The 20,252-nt window shown below is 35.0% G+C and overlaps 1 protein-coding gene across 8 annotated transcripts in view; it reads right to left on the minus strand.

The window, feature by feature from the left end:
* The window catches only part of MPDZ (multiple PDZ domain crumbs cell polarity complex component), a 166,856-nt gene that overhangs the window by 68,079 nt on the left and 78,525 nt on the right, over window positions 1-20,252 (minus strand). For 6 of the 8 annotated variants that reach the window (XM_027105869.1, XM_027105864.1, XM_027105866.1 and 3 more), the window contains 8 exons: window positions 19,822-19,893; window positions 16,626-16,735; window positions 14,205-14,351; window positions 13,066-13,230; window positions 11,471-11,656; window positions 10,128-10,337; window positions 7,872-7,988; window positions 4,901-5,068 (listed from right to left, as the gene is read on the minus strand). In XM_027105869.1, the coding sequence (XP_026961670.1) occupies window positions 4,901-5,068; window positions 7,872-7,988; window positions 10,128-10,337; window positions 11,471-11,656; window positions 13,066-13,230; window positions 14,205-14,351; window positions 16,626-16,735; window positions 19,822-19,893 (1,175 nt within the window). The remainder of the gene's footprint in view (window positions 1-4,900; window positions 5,069-7,871; window positions 7,989-10,127; window positions 10,338-11,470; window positions 11,657-13,065; window positions 13,231-14,204; window positions 14,352-16,625; window positions 16,736-19,821; window positions 19,894-20,252) is intronic. The other 2 variants (XM_027105867.1, XM_027105865.1) reach the window with 2 other exon arrangements.

The raw sequence follows: 20,252 nt of genomic DNA on the forward strand, positions 1-20,252 counted from the left end.
TATCTGTGGCGCGCAGGCTTAGTTGCCCTGCTCCATGTGGGATCTTCCCAGACCAGGGCTCGAACTTGTGTCCCCTGCACTGGCAGGTGGATTCCTAACCACTGCGCCACCAGGGAAATCCTTGTCACCTGTCTTTTAAGTTTGTATATGTTATATACCTATACATGCTGAAATTAAATTCTTTATGTGATCAAGAATTGTTTATGTAATTTTTTATGAAATTCTTTATGTAATCAAATTTGTCAATTTTTTTATGCTTCTGGGTTTTATATATTGCTTCATAATTCCTTCCTCTGCACAGAGTAAATGAAATGCTTTATAGTATTTTTCTCCAATTTTATAAATGGTTAGTTGGCAGATTCAGTATTAACCCATCTAGAATTTATTTCAGGGTGTGGTGTGAGATATGGGTCTCTTTCTTTTTTTTCTAAGGTGGTAATCAATGGCTCCAACACAGTTTATTACATTCCTCTTGTTCAATCAAGTTTTCGTCTCTCTGGAAATATCAAATATTCCTCGTATAAAGCACTGAGGCAAGTAGGAATATCATATAAGCAAATACCATCTTTAAAATCCTCAGGAACAAAGGATAGAAAGTATCATCCTCCACACTCCTAGAACCTAAATAACAACCTGTTGGCTCATTCAACCAACTTTATTTTAGTCTTATGAAAAAAACAAAACAACGTACTTACTAGAGAATTGGTTAGCTTCTGTATTACTAAATTAATTATTATAATAATTATCAGTAAATCATCCCTACCACTTCTCAAATAAAGATGACAATCAAAACTACTTTTCATCACAAAAAGAGGTCAAGCTGCCCTTGTTAGCTGGGGTTTACTATAAATCATATAACAGAAATCTCCATGAATTATTCATGAAGGAGTTAACACCGGCACATAGAAAAGAAAGAGCTAATCAACATAGCAGACAACATACGCCTACTTCAGAAACATTTCTAGTTGCTGAACAACCGACTTTTATTTTTAAAAGTCTCATGGATCTAAAAGAAAAGCAGTTCTTCCCTCATAAGATGTCCAAAAATAACTACGGTTTCCCAGTGCAACTTGGTATCTAAACTGAAGTCTTTCAAAATTCCATATTAATAGGTGCCTCCTATTCTTGTTCTGCTTTTTTTCACATTCTTGTTCTTAGGGAAAATGGGGGAAAGGTTAAATTAAAATGCCAATTATATTTGAAAGTAGCTCTTTTTTTTTACGCGTAATGCATATAATGTTATACTTGGGCACATCATTTACCCACAGAATATGTTTACATAGACGAGCTAAATACTTAAGCATTCACTGGACACAACCTGCTTTTCTTCAGTAATAACTATCACAGAAGTCCTTCTATATTTTTAAAAATATATCATAAGCACAGCTGCTCCAACTTAAATTGTTCTCCCACTCTTTCTGAGATAAGGTACCCTTCCTTTATTATCTGTATTCTTACCCTACTGAGGGAAAAGGCAACATCTTTCATACCTTTGCGAGCTTGCAGTTTTGTCACTAAGACTTCCACAATCACTCTCATCATCTTGACTAGAATGATGTAATTAGCTTTTGAGACTAACCCTTTCTCCAAAAAATAAAAATTAAAAAATGGTATCAACATGTTAAACTTAAATGTGAAGGCAGCAATATTTTATGCTCCAGTAAAACACTAAGTGGAGACTTGTTCCTCTAAATATATAGATTTTTTTTAAAAATCATGGAATCCGTTAGTTTTGTTTGGGGTGCAAGGTATGAGGAGGGGTTTCAATCGTGACAAACATGAAGTCCAACTTGCACTAGGAACAACAGCATTTCCTAGAGGGTCCAATATTCAGCAATGCAGGACATGCACCAAACTGGTAATCATTTCATCCCTGGAGCAAGAGTGAGAACGTGGGTTTACTAGGGAATGTCGGGCATGGCCTTGTGGATAAGAAGAGGAGATTCATTACATAGCCACTGAATCTTTTTTGACTGTACTTTTAAGCCAAAATAGGGAAAAATAAATGAAAGCATCTTCTTCCCCAAAACTATACTGAGCTTTTAAACGAAAGTCTACAGGTATTTAGTAAGTTTCTAAAACAATTATTTCTGCATTCTATTATGTCTTGGGGTGACAAAGAAAGGGGGACAAAAAAAATTAATCGAAAAGTTAAAACCTAGAATAATGAGAAAACCCATTGGCTTCTTGCCTTTAAAATCCACATTTCAGTGACCTGATTCTATTAATCCAAATACCATTGAAGTGGCCATATTTTTCAGATTCTTGAGTAATGGTTGTTTCCCTTAAGTCCTTAAATGATAATTAATCAAATTAAGCAAATATAACTCCTTTAAAAAAAAAAAAAGCAGAATGATCCCCCAAATGGGAGAACTTTGTGCAAAGGATGTCTACCATATGCCTACAGCCCTATGCCGTCTAAGCAGCTGTCATGGCCCAGGCTGTACCCTTAGGGGGAAGACCTCCCTCCATGATGAGTCCCTGCTCTGGGTGATCAGCTCTTGGAGCTTCCAGTAGCATACCTAGCAATGGTCCAAAGGCTTCTCATCAAGGTAAAGGAGAGAGGTAAAATTATTTGTGCATTTCCAGCCACCATTTAAGGCTACGAGATTATTACATAATTAGCAAAGTCAAAAGCCTGAGGAATCACTGAGATCCTCACACTCTATTATATCCTTCTTTCAAATCTGTATGGAAGCTTCTTTGTTTTTCTTAAGTATCATACATGGTATGATTTTATCAATTAAAGAATTCCAAAGTAAGCTCACTTTTCTTTAAGAAAAATGGTCTACTCTATATTCTGTAACAAACTGTCATTCTTTTTAAAATAAATTTAGTGCAAAGTAATAGGAAGATGAATGAATCATCTAATTTTTTCATTTTTCCAGTAAAATATCTAGGTACTAAAAAAATGCCACAAAACAAATACAAAAACAAACAAGCCAAAAAAAAAAGTTGCAGAGCTTTACCATGATACACAAACAGCCCTACTTTCTAAGAAAACCGAAAGCACACAGGAGTTTCACAATGTGTTTTAAAACACCCTCATTAATATCTTCTTTGTTGTTTTGTAGATTAAATATTTCAGTTAATAGGCCAGCTTGCCAAAATTTGCTTCAACAAAAGAGTAAACTGTTTAATGAAAAGAAAAAAAAAAACGACAAACAGACTTCAGTAAGCCAATACGTTGTGCTGCATACAGCCAGCATTTGCCCTGTAAAATATATGCTTCTCAGTATCCAGATTGTGTAATCCCTTTAAGTAACAATTACTAAGGTAAACAATGCAATCTGTCCCACTGGCAAGAAGGAGTGTGCTATGCTGCAGATTAGGAGATTCCATGAGGAGATGAACTCAGCTTCCAGCCCTGAGGCCAGTAAAGATGGAATATGTTCCAGACAAGTACTCAGTCAGATAGACAGTCTCAGGTGTGGTGAGAGAGGAACAGCTGCTCTATTCAAGATTATACCTTGCAAACTAATTCAAGGAGATTACCCAGCATCATTTGCAAGGGTAACAGGTGCACCTTGAACATGAAAGAAAATGCTTTGAAAATGTTCTGGCCAAAAAGTTACCTGTTAATCAGGAAAGGAGGAAAACTGCCCAAGGCCTATGGAAATTCCACTTTTCAACTTATACATAAATACAGATTCCCTTCCCACTGAATTTACATGAAAAACATATATTTCATATATTTAAGAAAGAATTATTATTCAGTCTTTTATCTTAATTTTTATATTTATTTACAGTATATTTCCAACACAGGAAAATATAACCATATATAAACCCTTTGCCCAGATTTAACAGACATTAATATTTTGGCATATTTTCTTCAATCTCTCTTTCTTCTTAAAGGATATAATGTGTTACAGATAGAGCTAATTCCCATGCTTTATTTTTTCTCCAAGAATAACTTCTTTCCTGAAGTTGAAAGAAATCATTCCCACACATTTTCAGATTTTTAAAGTATACACACTCACACATATACTCATAAATATACACCGAATTGCTCTTTATATCAATTCTGAGAAAATATAAACAACTCCAACTAATCAACAGAAAGACAAGCAACTCCACACAAAAATGGCCAAAAGATATGAAGAGGCCATTGGTGGAAGTGAAAACCAGATGGCCAATACAGGAAAACCTGTTCAACCTCACCAGTAATCAGGAGCTCCAAATTCAAACAGTAAGATATCATTCCACACCCAAAAGACTGGATAAGTTTTAAAATATTACTTAATAAACATTATAGAGTGTGTCATCAAGAAAATAAATAGCATTGGGTGGGGCACTTACACCAATAATCTATTTCTAAAATTTAGATGGCACAGACATGTCAAATAGTAGCTAAATTCTCCATTCGCATCCAGTGACTTAAACATAATTTTGCCATTCACTGGGGTTTTTATATAAAGTATTCTTTGGCATCATTTTATATAAAAACGTAAGACAGCATTAACTTTAACTTAGCTAATAAATATTAAATTAATGAAAGGAATATTTTACTGTCCAACTTTCCATGAAAGTCAGCTTTAAAACCATTAAGAAAATAAAGTAACTCTTGTAATTTTTCCAAGGTAGACACCGCCAAGAACACAATTTGAGAACTACATTTCATTAAAATTTTTCTGTCTAACATGCAAATCCTAATCAAAGTTTTGAACCTTTGTGTCTATCACGCTGTATCACAGAACCTAGATTTAAATAGTCCCTTGGAGTCTACAAGATACCCAATTAACACTACCTAAAGGAAACTGCACTTTAATCTCATAATGAATCCCTGACTGGAAAAACATAATGTCTCTAACATGCCCCTCCCAAAACACCCCACTAACAATGACCTCTGGGAAATTACGCACAAAGTTTTCCCATAAATAAAATGGCATTTCCTTTGTACCTTGGGAGGAGAAGATGGAAGGGAGGGACCAAAATTCAGATTATCACTACAAGCACTGCTGTGAAGAGATAAAATAGAGGCTTGAGTGGAGTAGATACTGTCGTTATCAGGAGAGTACTGAGACTCAAAGGCAGATTCATCTGCTAAGTCAGCATCATTTGTGTCCACCTAGGAATAAAAACAATAATATTAGTTGGGAATTCTGTTCTGATACATATATGACAAAGTCTCCACTTGAGACTAAAGGGCATACTGCTTTCATTCTTTTGTCTGTTCTATTTTCTACATGACCTCTTCACCCTCTTCAACATATCAGAAACTAACTAATGCAACAGAACAAGGACAAACTGGTGCTAGCATAGAAGGTTACTTTATTCCATCAATAAAAGGGCAAAAGGTAACAATTTACAAAGGGCTTGGAGCAATTCTAAGTATAAATATTTCCATAAATTAAAAACATACTTTTTTCCACTTCACATTTTTTTTAAAAAGTAGCTGCCCAAATTCCTAGAATTTTATATTAAAATGAATGAGATCATCACGTTTCCTATTCAACTAAAATAAATTATTATTCAACAAGGCAGCTAAGCAATTATCTATTTGTAAAGCTCAAAAAACAATATATTTTGTTTAAATTATCCTTTAACTAGATTTTAAAACCATTCAAGTTACAGGTCCAGAATTTTATGGTGATCACTGGAAATCAAAAATAATATCTGTGATTTCATGGTGAAATTATATTAACAAACACGGGACCTTATTATGATCTGGTTATAGTGAAGCTGTAAGTTATAAACGTCTACTGATGGAAAACTCAGAAAGAGTGAGCTAGCCAATTTCACAACATTTTATAAAAAAATCTTATTACTATTTTCTGTCGCAGAACCAAGTGAAACAATTAAGTCATGATGAGCTTGTAGCTGTTCTTACAATTCACTCACAGTTACACCTTAGAACAGACAGAAATGATGTAAATACTACCTTTCTCTAATATTACCAGTATTTAAATTAATGGCCAAAACCCTTATGTTCTATTTCTTTGTGATTTCGACTTACGTGTTTAGCCAAGAAAAGTATCATAACATTATACCAGGTCACATTCTTGCAAAAACCTGATTAAGAATACAGGTTGGGCATTTTAAAGTGACCCTCTCTCTAATAATATATTTTAAATACATGTTCAAAGTTACTACTGACTATGTGGAGGTTTACCCTTTACAGATGCACATTATGTACAACAATCTAAATAGTAAATCTTTAACTTTTGCTATCTAGATAGTATTAACTAAGCCGAGTGTCGCGGATTATAATAAATATTTAAGAGTACCTAAGAACAATTTGTATGCTTATCGTTGATGCCCTAGAATCTTAAGAGAGATCCAAATAATCAATTCATTTAATTATTTTAGAGATTAAAACACTAGGGCCCAGAGAGAGTGAGTGACCAACACAAGATTACATAGCTATTACCGTTGTAAGATGTTAAACTCACGTAAAAGTGGGTCTAATTTTTCTTTTTGACTGGCATTTATTTAAGAACATTCAAATATGCCATGTAAAATCTACAGAGAAAATTGTTTCTTGGGGCACTTCTAGAGACAGTGATATATTTGTGTCCTACAACATTTCAAAAATAATTTACTATAGCTGGGTACTATTTAATAGATTTATACCATAGTACTTTATGTAGTTCATAGCATTCTAAGCTATCCAGTTTTGAAGTGGTAATAATGCCCACGGGGAATAGAGCCAAATGTTACCTGGTATGCTAAATATTATAATGTGAAATTATTGCACTGATTACAATATACACCAAAACTTTCCAAATGGCTAATTCAGGAGCTGACAGTTGAAAAATACTAATAGAAATATTATTAGTATTTTAATACTGAAGAACTATCTCCTTCAACACTAGGATTATTGGAATCAGAGAAATAATTCATACTCCAGTTTAAAGCACGATGTGCACAATTGGTTATAAATACCTAATGGAGAATTTCACAGGTTCTAAACCTCTCACTAGTCCAACACCACTAAAACATGTATTAAAAATATTCCTGGGCTTCCCTGGTGGCGCAGTGGTTTAGAGTCCGCCTGCCGATGCAGGGGACGCGGGCTCGTGCCCCGGTCCGGGAAGATCCCACATGCCGCAGAGCGGCTGGGCCCGTGGGCCATGGCCGCTGAGCCTGCGCGTCCGGAGCCTGTGCTCCGCAACGGGAGAGGCCACAGAAGTGAGAGGCCCGCGTACCGCAAAAAAAAGTATATATATATATATATATATTCCTTTCTAGTTACACTGAGCAATGTTTCTCCCCAGAAAAATTTAGGTCAGGAACCTGGCTTCAATGGTGGAAGTACTAGGAATAGGATGTGTAATTTGTTACACTTATATTGTATAAATGTCACGTGTATATTTATATCTGGTATTTAGTTTTATATTTTAACTATTAACTGTTAACACAGCATTAGCTCTTCTACCAGACAATAAGGTTCTCAGGATCAAGAATCATGTATTTACCCAACAAAGTGGCCCCCAGTGGTCCCTAAATATGTTTATTACAATGAATGATTTTATATAGATCAAGTAAAAATAAAATTTTAATTTAAAAGTTTCTGGTAAATCAGTAATGTTAACATACATGTATTCATAGGAAACATGAGTTCTGCCTCTTTTGGAAGCTTTTGTGCTCTTAATCAATAACTGAACCAATTTATGTGATTTACACATTATTAACATCTAATGAAATAATATACCTGTTACCTCATTAAAAAGAAGCCAAACAACTGATATATGAATGAATACTGAAAACAGTTAAAGAATGCCTGGAGATGCCCAAGTATGAAATTAGAGCAAAATGCCCAGTTTTCCAAAACATAACGAACAATATAGCAAGACTGTAGAATATTCTGAAAAGCAAAAATAAGACACATAAGATTTTGAAGGAAAGCTTGATAAGCTGTGGCCACTAACCAGAGCCAAGTCAGCCCTGAAGAGGGCTTTGTCAGCCAGCCCTTCCTCCTCGCAGGAATGTGGTGGGTAGAGAAAAGAATCCTCCTTAGCAGAAACATAACCCTCTTCTGGTGAAAGCTGCAGGGAGAATGAAGCCCAGTGTTTGAGGATGAGTTCATGAAAAAAAGAGAGAACAGGAAAGAGGGAGGGAAAGGGAAGACAGAGGGTGAGGGGAGAAAAAGTAAGGGGAGGAGAGGAAAAAACAGGAAAGTTTTCAAATAATGTTTTCAAATAATAAAGTCATAATAAACATACAACTTTAACATAAATGATGAGCACAGAATATGATAAATATTCATATTTAACAGTTTTATATTTTAAGATACAATGAGGATGTTTATTCCAATACCAACATCATCTGTTAGATGAGAATCCCTTTCTACCAATTTCTTCATCCTTCTTATAAAAGATATTCAAAATCAGTAATTTCTTATATTATAATAATCTTCTGGTCATTTTTACTTGCCAAATATTTGGTTAAACAATGACTTCTTAATATAGAAAGAAGGCAACTTTTAGGTGTTAAGACATAAAAGAAGATGAAGAAAAACAAAACATTAAAAAGAAGGACCAATTTCTCTCTGTCATCCCTTACTAGAATATTATTTTAAAGAATGTAATTTCCTTGACAAGGAATGTTAGTGAACCTTACAGTGAAGTCTCTTAATTTAGCACGGCTTTAAAAGACAACCACCACCACCAACTCTGTATGTACACAACATGCTTAAATTGCACTCCTGAGATATCAAATTATAACCATGATCACAGTGACCGAAAACCTAGCATTCTTATTACAATCTCAGATAAAACAGGCTAAAATATTTAGATTGTCTTGCCTATATCACCAATACATGCAGAAATATTTTAGAGAAAAAATGTTTATCTTCTTTTCCCACACATAAGAGTTTAATGGTCAGTAAAACTCACTTTATGTAAAAGAGATATTCATCATATACTGCAATGCGTATTAAATTTGAAATATTAAATACTCTTATGAAAGAAACTTACCTTGGATCTACCCAGGAAAAAAAAGATTGCTTCTGAGTAAGTGGCATGGTTTCCCGATAAGGGCAGTAAAAAACATATATTTAGTCACGTTTGCCATTTTCTTTGTGTAACAGAAAGACCGGAACCAAATGTATGGTCAATCTTAATGAACATGTAGAGTCCCATAATGGCCTATCTTCATTCTTACACTCCCCGTTGTACTGATCTCTTGTTCTGATTTCTATAATCCTGGTTTGATTGAGGTTTGCTTACATGCTCTTCCTTCTTCCCTTCCTCTTTCCCTCCCTTTCTTTGTGTTTTCATAAATATATTTTCATAGGTTACAGAAATTTATTGTAGAATAAAGAGCAGAGAATGAAAAATTTAATAAACATTTAAAATATATTAACAAGCTTACAATTTGAACAAACTCTCTGACAAAGTCAACAAACCTTCATTTGATGTTTATGCAAATGCATCTATGCATGTGTTTTCTTAAGAAAAGGTGTATTTGCCTTTTCACTTAAAATATTTTATACACTGAAAAAAACCAAATACTGAGATTGTCTCTAATATTTCATTGCAATTCAGTGATAAGTGCTATGCTGCAATCACTATACCTAATAAGCATACTGACATTACGTAGCATGAATTTATTAGTTGTTTTTATATTGCAGTAATTAATAACATGAAGGTAATTCCCTCCCAGGAGGAGAGCTATAAGCTGATGAACCCACATGGAAATTTCAATTTCTTGCTCTGTAGTAATTAGACAACAAATGTATTGAAGTCACTAGACTATAGGAACTTAACCCACTCTGACAGAGATTCTACTTTCTTCCACGATAATTAAAGATTCCACTGTCAGTTGTTAATGCTATTAATTTCTCTAATATGCCACCATACTGGTATAGATTATTTTAAAGCCTATTTCTTCGAAAATACTTGATTCTATATTGATCATGACCTTATTCTGGAATAAAAAAGGTGAAAAGTAAACCACAGAATGCTAAGTTTTAAATTTATTTCTGAACTTCCTGGCTGTTTTCTGCCCTTTACTCTTTTAAAAAATATTACTCAAAATTAAATCTTTACACTCATGGAGCCAATAACCATGTTGATGAAAAGTACCAAAAGTCGTGATTCAATCATGAGAACACCTGAAGATAAAAGCCTGAATGCCAATACTGTTTGCAAATAAAAAGAAATCAGCAAAATCTGAATTCTTACGGGTAAAGGCTTGGCAACTCCTATTCTCACAGTTCCTGATGGTGCACCCTTCAGTGCCTGGACAGCTTCTTCGAGACTGCTGTTTTCCAAGTTAACGTCATTGACAAACATGAGTCGATCTCCAGGGAGAAGTCGTCCATCCTTTTCAGCGACACCACCAGGCACCAGAGAACGAATTACAATCACAGTGCTTGCTGGGTCAACTGGATCCTGGCAGAACGAAAAAGGAAAGAGAAGGCAGCTCCTTTCTACACTTAAAAATGTTGTTACAGGTTGTACACTCTGAATTGTAACAGATGGGTAACTGTTCCAAGTGTCTTTTAAGAATTTGATACAACACTCCCAGTGAATTATCTGGGTGAAGGATATATCCATTTGAAAGAGTTTAGGAAAAGTCTACGCTAAACAGTGGCACCCTCACTTTTCCATGGTTCCCAAGTAGACCTCTTAAATTATACAGGTAACTGTAAAATTATAACTTTAACTTTTGATAAACTGTTCAATTTTATAACTATCATCTGAGATCCATGAATTATTAACAGCAGCATTTATTGATAAGATGATAGTATTGTGGGCCATTGGTAGATGTGAGTATAGTGGGGGAAGGGCCTGTTTTTGAAATGAAGAAATACAGAAGGAGGCCATATCATATTTGGTGATGCAGTGTCTTCAGATACACAGAAATATTAGAACAAGACTCCAGAACCAGGCCCTAGAAAGAACACAACTCCCTGGAGTCATCTGAGATGGCTTTCCAGCTCAGTATTAATTAATGAGGAACAGCAGCTGCACTTCATCAGACTGGCGTTCGCACGCCCTCAGTTACTCAACACAGAACACAACATGAGGATGCAGGCTACACCTAACCAATTTAAGATTATTCCTAAGTTTGGTCAAATAATAAGAATATTAGAATTTACAATATATCCAATTATAAGCCTATCATTCACTTCTAACAAAAGAAGTAAGTATTTAATAGTTTCTGTCTTACCACTCAAATATGAACCATCAGTTAAGAGCAAGGAAATAAAAATAATTTAGGCATATTCCCCAAAGGAACAGAAAGACTATATTTCTATAACATTCCTAAAAAGTATTCTGCATATTCTTCAAACTTCCAAGAGCTGAAATATAAAAGAGCTCATAGAATTCAATGTCAAAAGAAATGCTTTATGATAATCAATTAATCATATAAATTATTATTCTGAAAGACTTACTAGAAACAAGAATACATCTTTGATAAATCTAAGCAGTATTATCTGCTTTTTCTCTGCTATTAACAATATATGTTTAGTATCTGTCATCTTTTTTTAAAAAAACTGTTAAAAGTAGCATATATTTACCTGATAATCTAAAATGCTAAAACCAAGTCCTCTGCTCCCTTTCTCCAGCTCTATGTTCTGAACATTGGCTTCCCACATGGCCAAAGGTCCTTGAACCTCCTCTGCATTCTGACCCACATCGGTCATCACCAGCACAGGATCCTCTGTCTCCGAGGACCCGATAAACTCACCTAGATCTATATGAGGCTGGATAAACAGACCAGACAGCTCTTATTTCAGACGCACTAGATCCACAGATGCACATACAAACACTACAAGGAAAACAAAGATTCCCAGCATCTGTCCAGAATAAAACATTCACATATGAGTAGCAACAGCTTCTCATGAAACCATTATGAATTAAAGTAGCAAGTCAGAAATATCTAACTTGTAATAGGCATTTAAAATGTATGGTTCAAAGAGCTCCTATAAAAATACATAGTGATTACATCTCGGCAGCATGATGGTGGGTGATTTTGACTTTTTTCATCAGTGTCTGTTATCACGTCTATCGTTAGAAAAAAAAATGTGAAGCTATTTTGATACTAAAGAAAAATAATTCTTATGATAAATAAGAACAATTCAAGAGGAAGTGGCTATGTAAAAGTTCTGTACTCTAGGCAAATAAGGGTTCTAAAATCCTGTGAGCTGTACACGTGATTATTTCATTAATAAATTAACATGCACAATGGCAGGACGAGATCTGAAGTCAGATTGGCCTTGGCTTGAAGACTGTCTCTATGATTTTTCATCTGTGTTGCTTTGAGCGGTATTCTTAACCTGGGCTTCACACTTACCCATCTCATAGAATTTCTGAGGATTAGGTGAGGTAACATTTAAAAAGCACTTGGCACAGGGGTTCAAAACATTAGCTTCTTTTAGTAAAAATATACTAAAGTGAATCTGGTTCCACATTAGATAGCAAAAATGTGCTTTTGATGACGAAATGTTAGTTTAAATACTATCGTTGCTTTTTATCAATTATTGCACAGTAGGACCATGGATGCAAATCCGTCCACCTGCTTTATTATAATAATAAATACCATTACACCACATAAAATGTATTTGGATATGTATGGTGCTAGACTGACTTCTACACAATTTGGAATTATGTTTCTTATTCTCCCCTATTCTTACCACGCCTGTGACAAGCGCTGGGCTGGGGAGGTTACATAAAAGTATCTTCTACTACACATGTACCACATACTCACTACTTTCATATTTCAATTTTCTGTTAAGGGGAACGAGTGTCTAATTCATAGGAATAGTGTGAATAAATTATACAAGCACACATGCACAGTAATACCTAATATCATTATATATCATATTTAACCTACAGAGCAACCCTCTAGGATAGGCATCAAGACTCATATTTTACACAGGAGAAAAGTGAGATTCAGGAAGATGAAGTGACTTGCCCAAGGTTGCAGAGCTAGTAAGTGCCAAGCTTGATTCAAACCCACGTCTGTCTGACTCCAAGGTCTATCCCATAAGCCACAGGATTTGTGAGGAAATCAAATATCAAATAAGAGAAAAAAGGCTTAAAATTTTTTAAATAACATTCAACCTTTCCATTATACATTCAGATTAGTCTCCTATATCTGCAAACCTGGTACCTTTTCTGTTAGTTCAATGTCACATAAGTCCAGGCTCTCCAACTCTGACGGGGTGGTGGGTGGCACCGTTCGACGACAGCACACCATTGTCACCTCTATAGGCAGTTCTTTTAAAATAGTCACCACATCCTGGTGATTCTCCCCAAGTAGAGTTATGCCGTTCACCTGTGCAAAAAGAAAAGTGGGCCAAGAAAGAACATTTCCTAACATGACTACTTTCAAAACCATTTTTTTTATTACATAAATATAAACTGTACTCGGGGGATAACCATGGCTCTACTGTGCTGAGAACGATAGCTGGATCTGTAGTGGTGTTTCCTAAAACAATCTACACGCAACACTACAGTCTTGTTGGAATTGGACTTCTAAAGCACTCACAGGAAAATCACTAGCTTTCACCCATGTTTCATATGCCAGTGTAATAGTTTGGAAAGGGAGAGTTAATAAAATCATTCCCAAAGGATAGAGGGAAAAGGAGAAGTTTTCTTTAAATGATGTGTTATATCATTATTATATAACATAATGATATGTTATATCATTATATGTTATATCATTATATCAAAATGATGTTATATCATTTCCTTTAAATGATATATCATAATAATCATTATTATCTTCATTATGAAAAAAATGAAGATAGAAAATGGCATGTATTATATGCTAGTATGTTATTAAAAGGGGGAGAAGCGAATATATTCAAATTTTCTTACTTACTCATGAAAAATATCTGGAAGATTGCATAGAACCAATGATAAGCAGTTACACCTAATGAAGTGTGATGAGAACTGAGTGGACTGGGACAGAAAAGAGACTTCACTGGAGTATATCTTTGTATTTTGAAACATGTGAATATATTACCTATTCTAAAAAGTGAATGTTTCAAAATTTTTAAAGAAAAGTTTTTATAGTTCTCCGGCCCTAAAACAAACAAACAAACAAAAACCACGCAAGGAATTAGGTAAGATCAATGTACATACAGATTGAAATTTCTGCTTTGGCTGGAGTTTTACTTGCCTATCTTTCTCAAGTACACTTTGGAGGAGAAATTTTAAATAAGAACTTACTTATTCACCACATTAAGCCTCCCACAGCCTTTTCAAAATTTTATTTACAAAGGGGAAAATGAAATAGCTGCTTACTTCCAATAGCTCATCTCCACTGAAAAGCTTCCCACTGTGTCCGACAGGACCTTCTGGTAGAACAGATCGGATAAAATGATGGCCCACTGTTGCTTCCAGACTTATCCCCAACCCACTGTTCTCACTGAACTTGCTCACATGGGCCACCTGAAACAAGAAAAATCATCACAATTTTTAATATTCTTTCATTTATTTTCTTCTCCTGTATGTATTTTATGTTCACTCCCTAAAAGGTCAAGTTTCTTACAAAAGCTTCAAAACCCTTATCGTAAAGTGGCAAACGTTTAGAGCTTTGCCTTGGAAAGAGTGTTGATATCTATCAGTTTCTTGAACCAACACAAACCAAAACGAAGTAGCCAGATGCAAGCACCCAAGACACTTTGCAGTGCCTACAGGTGCTGATAACAGATAGAGGGTAGTCAGAGTGACCACAGATAAAATCAAAAGCCTGAGCTCAAACAACAGGGTAGAAAAGGCGCATCCTTAGCAGTTCCCGTGTGCCAGGACTGTGCTAACCCCATTACACAGATTATCTCACTTACTTCTCATAAATAGGTACAATGTCTATCCTTGCTTCCCAAATTGGAAAACAAGGTTCTGAGAGGTTACCTTCAACAGAGTCACACAGCTACAAAAGTGCTTTGAACCTCAGCAGTCTGAACCTAGAGCCCAGGCTCTGGACCATACACTGTATCAAGGGGACAACACTTGTCTTTTAAAGTGAATCAAAGCTTAAAACAGGAGAATAAACTTTCTATTTCCTACTGTTACACTAAATAATGAAAAACGTTAGGAATTCACCATTTTCACAAGGAGTCCATTCATTATAATATTAAAATCAGAAAGTATACTAAAGATGATCTGCTTTATCCCCTTTATTTTATAGTTAAGGAAACTGAGGGATAAAAGGACTGAGAAAAATGTTGAATTATAAGAGATCTTTTTCAAATCTTAATGATAACAAGCACAGGGTTAATACTAGATGTTGCACTATCTGACTTTGCAATCTAATGCTGGATGAAATCCTTCTACTTCTTAAAATCCAATTTAGGTATCACTTCCTCCGAGCAGCTCTCCAGGTCCCCATTTAAATGTCCATCAATCCTTCTCTCTACTACTCCTCCTGTAACTTCATTTTTGCTGTATAACTACATAGAAAATAATTTGAAGTCCAGATCTATGTCAATATTTACCTGGAGTTTAATGAAGACCTATAAATAGCTTAGTTCTTTCTTACTTATAGTAAAATCCCACGCTTGACATATTAATGGAAGTGCCACCAAGAGAGCATGTGCACAAAGAGCAGTTAAAAGTCCACGGTCTTGGGTCTGATCTCTGTGAGAAAATGGCTGGTGAAAGGGCGCTCTTCACTATTCAGTTAGCGCCTGAAGGAGTGCAGCCTCAGTTATTCGTGCCAGTCACGCTAACCCCACCCCACAGAAGGAATCTCCCAACTTTCCTTTCCTGCTAAATTAACTACAGTTAAGCTGGACTTTGTTGTATTTTTTCCTTGACTCAATTTAAAATGGTAACAGCAGCTGTACTTACTCAAATCTCATTTGACTGTTAACCATCTTGAGTGTTTAAAAAAAAAACAACTTTGTAATGAGTATTAAAAACTAAGAATACTACTTGGCACAAAGTACTCAATAAATGTTAGTTATTATTTATATTATATGTCATTATCTGTTGTGCTTTGTCGCTTCTAATCTACAGTTACTTGAATATTATAAGCAATATGAAAAATTTTACCTAACCTAGTATTTTATTGTTCCTTTGGAAATTCCTGAAAGTTGCTGCTATATACCTAAAGATTCATAATTTGTGTCTACTTTGTTAAACCTCTTTTTAAAATAGCAGATCACAACTGCTACCCTAGGTATGCAAACCTTTAATAAACAAAATGCTCACTATGGCATAAGTGAAACAAAGAAAAGCATGCAGAATAAAAACCCTCAAGGAGAGTAAAAGCATAAGAGTGATAAGGAAGAAATAGCAAATTACAGTTCTGCACATAGGGCATGATGATTTTTGTTTTATTTTCAAGTAAATTCTGTCATTCTATTCTGATTCTTTCCACGAATCCTAGGAATAAGAATCAGAAAAACATTTCCTAATATCTAAATAATATATACAACTGTAAGAAATACTGATGAATTATAAGTTCTAAAACTCCCATCTCATTTTTACTTCAGCTCCTTGGTTACTCTCCAACTTGAAATTTTTAAATATCTGAATCAGCACATTTAGGTCTTTGAAAAAAGCCCTTGGCGTTTGTTACTTCTCTAAGACTTGAAAAAACCCCTGGGCGTTTGCTACTTCTCTAAGACTCTTCATGACGGTCATCTTTATTATTGTCAGGAACTTCCTGCTCAAATACAGTTCACAAGTTAGGAAGTTAGGGAGGAGAAGCTAACCCACCACTATTTCATAATTAATGCCCATAATCCTCTGCCACTTGGTCAGCAGGGCAGCTTCCTGTTGTTGAGCATCTTCTGTATCTTCTCTCTCAGCTGACAGTAATGGATACCCTGAAAGAGGTGACACAATTAGTGACATACCACAAAAATCTCCATATCTGAACATTCGGTACCAGGGACACTGTGATCACAACCTGTCATACCAAGTCTGACTGTTCACTCAATACATGAGTTACTCTTATTTCTCTACACATCTTAATAATTCAGTTCAGAAGCCTATCATCTGCATGTTCCAAAACTATTCTCTTTTAAGAGATATCTTTTAGGTCTTAACTATAGTTCCATTAAAGTATTCATATATTGTCTAACTTTTATTTAAAAGAACAAGGACTCCAAGTAGCTCCAGGATTCACTTGGTGGCCCTCTTGTGACTCTATATTAAAAAGTCACACTGCCTTCTATGTTAGTGTATCTCTTTCATTTTCATTTGGTTCTACAGAGTAGAGAAGGGACCATGCTATGACTTAGCAAAAACAAACAAATTAACAAATAATATATGTACCTCCATGTACAATAAGAAAATATAAATAAGAAACAAATGGAAAATGTACATTAAGTTAAAACCCTATAATTGGAATCATACTAATTGGCAAAAAAAGGAACATGAAAAAATAGAAAAGAAAATCACTAATCAAGTTATGTAAACAATACTGAATTAAAACACTTAGCTAAAATAAACTGGTTGAGAAGAATTTTCAAGTCATATTCAAAGATTTCCATGACATCACAGTTTTTACTCATAACGGTTGTCTTCTAAAAAAAAAAAATCTCTACACGCCACTACTCCTTATATTAGATTTTCAATATCACTTTTTAGCATTCAAATTTCAAATTTAAAAGTATTCTAAAATTCAAATTTCTCATTAGCTGCTTCCTTGTTAGTGGAATGAATGAGCTTCCACTCCAGGACTATTTTTCAGGTTTGTTATGTGTCAGATTAATAAAACGATTCTGTTTTCTCTTTGAGAAACTGGAAACAGTAAGCGATATATTTCTGGAGACTAGCCCCCCAAAATGAGTGTTTTCTCATTCCAGAGAAGTATGAATGTGCAGCGGTGAACACAGACTACAGGAAACCTTTCAAGCTGATGAAGGTTAGAAAGAGGAGGGTCAGCTAGTCCTACCTCCTCCCATAACCCCATTCTCTGATTCTGTTGTGTTTACACAGGTGGGCAGTGATTCAAGCAGGGTGGGATTTGGAATGGAGAAAGTGGGGAATCTGTAAGCTGCTGATAACAACAGTCTGAAATTTGTATTCATACAACCAACCTACAGTCACAAAACCCTTCATTCTCCCCCTTTCACAAATGCCCCAAGATCAGATTTCAGGCATATTTAAAAAACCATAAAGTTGTCATTTGTAGTGAGGTGGATGGACCTAGAGTCTGTCATACAGAGTGAAGTCAGAAAGAGAAAAAAAAATACCGTATGCTAACACATATATATGGAATTTTTAAAAAAATGGTCGTGGAGAACCTAGGGGCAGGACGGGAATCAAGATACAGACATAGATAATGGACTTGAGGACACAGGGAGGGGGAAGGGTAAGCTGGGACGAAGTGAGAGAGTGGCATGGACATATATACACTACCAAATGTAAAACAGATAGCTAGTGGGAAGCAGCTGCATAGCACAGGGAGATCAGCTCAGTGCTCTGTGACCACCTAGAGGGGTGGGATAGGGAGTGTGGGAAGGAGATGCAAGAGGGAGGGGATATGGGGATATATGTATAGCTGATTCACTTTGTTTTATATAAAGCAGAAACTAACACACCATTGTGAAGCAATTATACTCCAATAAAGATGTAAAAAATAAATTTTAAAAAAAATTGAAAAATTAAAATAAAAAAAAAAAAAAGTCCAGTCTCCTGACGTTACTGTGAAGTCAAATGATTTGTCCAGGCTCACATTATGAGTCAAATTTCTGTGGAAGAGGCAACATCTTATCCCCTGTCAGAGGACCAGCACTAGAACAGATGCATTAGAATCATTCAGACATTTTTCCTTTACTTTATTTTAAAAAGAATGTAGGACTCCTGATTCTAAGTCTAGACCCTCTCCCACCTAGCCTCCCATACACATATGCACATTCACCAAAGCAAAACAGATGGCTGAGCCTTCAAGACCATCCCCCACACCCATCCCTTCTTACTCTCTCAAGTTTTATGCTTTGAAACATTTTTATCCTGTCCCACTCCTCTGGATATTCATATTATCCTAAATAATTTCTACACCTATGAGTGTAAAACTAGCAAAATGTGACTAAATCCCTGAGAGTCCTACACCTGTCACTCCTGGGATATCACTGCAAACACAAATACCCCTTTAAAATAAAAAAGTTAAATCACAATTTTCAGTAGAAAAAAAATAATGAAAGAGGAACTATTTTAAAGAACTACAAAGCTTCAATCTAATTATTTAGTGAAGGGCAGAATTCTCATAAGGAAGATCAGTCTTGGACTTTGTTCACTGGATTTAACTTATCAAACACCTAAAGCAATATGACAGGTCAGGGAAGCACACAGCATCCAGCCTAAAACAAAGGCAGCAACATTCGGGCATAATTATATACTAAAACTATGCCGCCCTAAAATTTTTGAAACAGTTTGATGAATTCTAGGTATATAGTGAGAGAAACCTCAGAGAGGCTTAATAATTTCTCGTGTAATTCCTTTCAAAATTTAAAACTTTCGAAAAATTTAGAAGAAAAAGTCCCCAAAATAAGGATAATTTCATTCCTAAGAGCTTATGCTTTAAAGATTCTCTTGTGTTTATTTAAAAAATCCTTTTAACTTCATTACTGCTTGCTCAAGAAGAGACAACTTGGATCTATCCTAAGAAATAAGGGGAATGAAATAAAGCCATGTATGTAACTGAATGATTCCTAAAGGTTCTGATTTAAAAAAATGTAGAAGAAAAAAAAAGACGGACTCAGCAAGAAAATCTGCCAGCTATAAACTATTTTAATCTACTGGAGCAATTAATCAATCTGTAAATAAGGATTTTCAAGAATCTTTTTTGAAAGTTTTTTTTTTTTTTTGTAATTTACAATATATCCAGAGAGGTTGAATCACATCTATAAAAATCATTTCTCTAAAAATCAATAAAGAACATAAAAACCTGGCTCCAAGTGTTTACCTTCTTCTTCAATTGGTAATATGCTGGTGTTTCTCCTCAAAGATAAAGAATCTTCATCTTCTTCATAATTTTCTTAAAGATAAGAAAGTTTAGTAGTTATGTCTGTAATATAATCAAGCACTTGAATTTTTCAAACCCCGCTTTATTTGAACACCTAAATGAGAGTTTGCTTTTTGTAGGTAAACTTTTCATCAACCACATGTACTTAAAGTTCTTCTGTTAATGGTACAAAGAAGTAATGAAGTTCTCCTGTGACTTGCTTCCCTCTCTCCTGGTCTGCAATTAGTAGTGTACGGCATAAATACCAGAAAGGTCAACAGTCTGAGAAATAAAACACACTTTCAAACCAACAGCCTGACTTCTAGTAATAAATACTTGCATCAGGGAGCTACATGAGGATTTCAGTAATTTTCAGACATATCCATGTACAA

This window comes from Aethalodelphis obliquidens, unplaced genomic scaffold (assembly GCF_003676395.1).
Source record: "Aethalodelphis obliquidens isolate GAN/ISIS:26980383/991018 unplaced genomic scaffold, ASM367639v1 scaffold7, whole genome shotgun sequence".
Lineage (NCBI taxonomy): Eukaryota > Metazoa > Chordata > Mammalia > Artiodactyla > Delphinidae > Aethalodelphis > Aethalodelphis obliquidens.